Raw genomic sequence first — 5,141 nt, forward strand, 5'->3', positions numbered from 1 at the left:
TTAATCCAAGTGATGGCGGCTACATGGTGCCTTTCAATTTTTTTTTCTCCTCAAGTTAATTAGAACCACCATTAATGGGAGGCAATTCGTTTTTTCTTTCCTTCTTTGGGCTATGAGATATTCATTTTATTCACACCCCCCCCCAAAAAAAAAAAAAAAAAAAAACCCACTAATCCAAGTAACATTTTTTCATAATTAAGAAAAAATATCTAAAGAAGTAGTACAATTAAGATAAGCAAATTATTATTAGAACAGAAAAAAAAAACACACAACTTACACACTTCAACACATTAAGACACTCTTACAAAAAAAAAAAAACACATTAATAAGACACGGATTTATTTCAACACAGGCGGGTTTCAGGTAAGAAGTGATCAAATCGGAATTGCATTGGAGACTTTTGGGTAAATAACGTGGGCAGGATGAGCCATGATGCGGCGGCCCTTCACGTGGCGAAAGCAATAGACCAAAGCCCCCACCGGCCACTCCACAATACCAGACACGAGAAACGCCAGGAACCCAAGAGTCGGGCCGACCACCTTGCAGTGGCAAGGATTGCTGTGCGTCCCACATTGAACACATGCCGGAAATCCAATCCCCATTATCGGTTGCACAAAAGCAGTTAGCAAGTGCTGAAAGCCAAGAAACAAATATCTGAAAATATCTGAGATCAAAGTTTATGCGTGTAACGTGGTTTGGGGTGGTGCTTGGGACCTTCAGTTTTATAGGGCTCAGTGTCAAAGCATGGAGAGAGAGAGAGTGAATGTATTATTGGCTGTGATGGGAGGATGCTACGTGTCAGCATATGGAAGAAGTAGTTATACACGCGTTGTAAGACTATGAGGGGTTGGACAGATGTTTTGGTGCAACTTCCGAGGATATTTCTAATCTAGTTAAGAAAAAGTATTTTAACGGGTCCCGCTTATCCAATGAGACATGACAATAGCGAGATCAAGACCATTCTAGTTCTCTTGTACACGTGTTGGGTTTTATTGTTTTATTTTATTTTTTTATTATTATTATTCAAAAACAGGATAAGGGTTACTCTTTTTTCTTTTTTCTTTTTTTAATTGATAAGGGTTACTCTTTACTTTGCAAAGAAAGCATCTAAAAAGAATAGCAACAATCATTCAACGGTGCCGATTGTCTTTACAATTACAATGGACTTCTAATCAAGCTCTTTTGCAAGGAGAAGTATTGCCCAAAATTGAACGGGATCCATTGACAAAGGACAAATGTCAATTACAAAAGTATCAACTATCAAATTTAAGGGGGGTGCAGATTAACCGATTACCGATTATCGATTTTAACCGAACCGATATTAACCATAATCGATAATTATCGGTCGGTAATTGGTTAAAAATTTTATACCGAAAAGCTTATCGGTCGGTTAAAATTTTTTTATCGAAAAACCGATATGACCAATAAGCTATTTTAATTTTTAATTTTTTAGAATTTTATATTTCTTATTGTAGTTGATTAAAAAAAAAAAAGCTTCAATAAGCTATTTTAGCCAAAAATATACTCTAAAATAACTAATTTTTAATAAGCTATTTTAGGCTTTAGCCTAATAAAACGTATTTGAGCTTCCAAAACAATTAATTTTTAGCCCACTTAGCAACCAGTAAAAACCCAATAAAAAGCCCACAAAAGCCCAAATTGATTTAACCGACCGGTTAACCGATTACCGATATGACCGATAATTTTCGGTTAACACTTCTTATCGGTCGGTAATCAGTTAGGATTTGGTTAACAGATAGCTTATCGATTAATCGATCGATAAGCCTATTAACCAGTCCGAACCAACCGATACCCAACCCTAATCAAATCAGTCTACAAAATAATTAAGAGACGGTAAAACAACAAAACACCAAAAATCAGCTGTGGCGGTGAATAGATCTAGAGGACAGTGGAGCAATGAACCGGAAAGGCCATGCACGAAGCTTTATTGGTTGAAGTAAATGAGTTTTTTTTTTTTTTTTTTTTTAGTTGAGATACATTAAACAGAAAAAGACCCCGGAATATACATTAATTAAAGTGCACAAACAAAGCTAAAAAATTGGGAATAGGTATATGAGTAGCCTAACCCAATATTAAGGAGCACTCAGAACTCGAAAGTGGCGGGTTGTGAGGCAAAACAATTGATGAACCATCGATTGCAAGAAACACCCGCCAAAACCGAAAAATAAACAAGCAGTGATACAACCCATGACTAGTTATGCACAATAAGGAAAAACCACACGTGTTTGGCTAGAAAATTTCTCTAGCTACTAGCTACTTTCATCATAGTGATGTATGCTGATTGCTGGATGTCAAATAATCAAAAACCAAAAGCAATGAAGTCTCAAATTAATGTTTCATTTGTCAAAAATAGGATCCAAAGTTAAAAGTACAAAAATTTTCTCCAAAATTAAATTAAACTGTTAATAGATGACAGGGTGTTGCTGCAAAGTCTTAAAACCGGTGGGCGGTGGTACGATTCATAATTTGAGCATTAATTGTGAAAGAATCAATATGTAATTTATATATATATATATATATATATATATAAGTGAATTCCATAAAACTTTTTTTTAGTTGCCGTCCAAATTACTAGTAATTTAGACACTAAAATTGTTAAAAAATTTCGTCCTCCAACAATCATATTGAAAAGAAAGATGCATTCATGACACCAATTCATATATACGACGTACTTAATTACCATCAAGGTAAGTGGTAAAATCTTGTGTAAACACTAGAGATTAAATTGGGATATCACAACAATTTTTTTATTTTTATTTTTTTATTATGTACATTAACTTATATAAATTTCAAATAAGTTAATAGTAGACCTCACAAATCTAATAGCTAAATTATTAAGTTTATAGATAAATATGAAACAAATATGAGATTTCTCTTTATATTTTGAAGAGACTAAATTATAATAAGCATAAATAGATCGAATAGCCGCCGTGGTCCTTTCATAGGATTTGGCCCACTTTTCCTTTCATTCCTCATAATAATTTCCTTTTGCACACGTATAGTATACGTCTCAGGAACGATGTTAACAATAACTTTCCACGTAAATGCCGTTGCAAATATATATATAAAAGCTTTGCCGACTGTACGTCTCTCGATGTTGTTAACAACTCCCATCCACTACATGAACTTGCAAACTCCTATATAAAGCTTTGCCGCCAGTCGAAATAGCAAGCCAAAAGATCGAGACATCTTTATTTTTTATCCTTAAAAAAAAAAAAGGAACCATGCAAGTTCGTATCATTTCAAGAGAAACCATCAAGCCCTCTTCACCAACGCCCTCTCACCTCAAAACGTTAGAATTCTCCCTCTTCGACCAGATTGCTCCCAAAGCCTATTTTCCAACAATCTTGTTTTACCCTACAAACGATGGCCCTGTCAAACTTGCTCAATTAAAGAAATCGCTCTCGGAAGCTCTATCTCGCTTCTACCCTTTGTCAGGAAGGGAAAAAGATCAGTTCTGTGTCGATTGTAATGACGAGGGAGCCTCATATTCAGAAGCCCTTGTGGACTATAACATGTTGGAGTTCCTCCAACCACCCAAAATCGATTTACTCAACCATTTGCTTCCACGGCATCCTTGGGTGAAATGCCATGACCGGGCTTCGGCGGTCTGCCTTGCTGTTCAAGCTAATGTCTTCAATTGTGGTGGAATTGCCATTGGTGTTTGCGTGCTTCACACCATCTCTGATGGAATCACGGTGAGCGCATTCCTTAAAAGCTGGGCGACCATCGCACGTGGGGGTGATGATGTGCAGCTGTTTTGCCCCGACTTCACCACTGCACCTACGCTCTTTCCTCCAAGAGACCTGGCGTCCTTGACTTGTTCAAATCGGTTCTTGAGCGCTTGGAAAAAAGAAGCAATCTGCGTCACGAGGAGGTTTGTGTTCGATGCCAATGCGATAACCACCCTGAAGGCCAACGCAAAAGGCGAATACGTGTCAAATCCTACGCGCTACGAAGCACTGGCTGCCCTTATTTGGAAGTGTTTGATAAGTGCCTCTATGACGATATCGGGGCTGCCAAGTCGACCGTCGTTGTTAGAGCATGCGGTGGACATCAGAAGGCGAATGGGGAAACCCTTGTCGGGTAATTCCATGGGAAACGTCATAATAGTAGCCAACGCAGTGTATGATCCAGCTGACACAAATATTACCCTACCGGACTTGGCGACCGTGGTAAGACAATCCATCGAGGAAGTGAATGGGGATTTTATGAGAAGTTTACAAGGTGACGGAGGGTTTTTGCTGATTAGTGGTTACGCGGATATGTTAACGGAAACGCTTGAAACAGAAGAGCCAGAATCAGTTGGGTTTACAAATTGGTGTAATTTTGGTTTCAAGGAGATTGATTTTGGATGGGGGGGGCCAGTTTGGGTTGGTATTTCTGGGGGAGTAAACTTATCGTATGTTAATCGTGTTCTTTTTAAGGATATGGAATGTGGTAAGGGCATAGAGGCATGGGTGACTTTAGAGGAAAAAGAAATGGCTGTCTTCGAAAATGACCCACACCTGCTTGCCTTCGCTTTGCCGAATCCATGTGTTTCTTGCCCATAATCAAATCTTCACAAGAATCACTAGGAATCAGAGATGCCAATGAAATAAAGACAGGTGGCCAGCTCGATCGTTAACTCCATTGTCTAGCCGTGTTGCTGCGCTGCAGTCAAGTTTGTTCGTTTTATGTTAATTTTCTGTATGTCTGGTTCGTTTTTCGTCTGTTCACTTTGAACCCTTGTTTGTTTGTTTGTGTTTTTTTTTTTTTTTTTTTTTTTCTCACCTTGAGTTTAATTTCTTTCTCAAATAAATGTTATTTGCGCTCCGTTTGGTTTAGAAACCTATATAGGTATTCAAAAATCTAAGTACCATTATTTCATCTTTTTTGTTTTTTATTCTTAAAGTCCATGTGATTTTTAAAATTGTCACTTAATCAAAATATAATAATAATCAATTCCAAATCAAATGATAATTTGAAAAGTCTTATTAGTTTGAGAGGATAAAAAAAAAAAGGAAGATAAAATGATGTTTAAAGAATACTACGGTAACATTACTTTTTTTTGTTGGGGGACCATGTTACATGGGCAATTGGGGGTGAGGGTGATGAATATAATCACTCCTCACAATATG

General features: G+C 37.2%; 2 protein-coding genes across 2 annotated transcripts; one reads left to right on the forward strand and one right to left on the reverse strand.

Moving 5' to 3' along the window:
• Nucleotides 1-226: 226 nt before the first annotated feature.
• On the reverse strand, nt 227-707 carry LOC148585973 (cold-regulated protein). Its single transcript, XM_088516916.1, has one exon. It carries the CDS (start codon nt 600-602, stop codon nt 375-377), a length of 228 nt encoding a protein of 75 aa, XP_088373042.1. The 5' UTR covers nt 603-707; the 3' UTR covers nt 227-374.
• Nucleotides 708-3,147: 2,440 nt separating this feature from the next.
• On the forward strand, nt 3,148-4,767 carry LOC132182563 (akuammiline synthase 2). Its single transcript, XM_059595846.2, has one exon. It carries the CDS (start codon nt 3,246-3,248, stop codon nt 4,572-4,574), a length of 1,329 nt encoding a protein of 442 aa, XP_059451829.2. The 5' UTR covers nt 3,148-3,245; the 3' UTR covers nt 4,575-4,767.
• Nucleotides 4,768-5,141: the final 374 nt, after the last annotated feature.

Source organism: Corylus avellana, chromosome 5, assembly GCF_965113065.1.
Source record: "Corylus avellana chromosome 5, dhCorAvel1.hap1.2, whole genome shotgun sequence".
Lineage (NCBI taxonomy): Eukaryota > Viridiplantae > Streptophyta > Magnoliopsida > Fagales > Betulaceae > Corylus > Corylus avellana.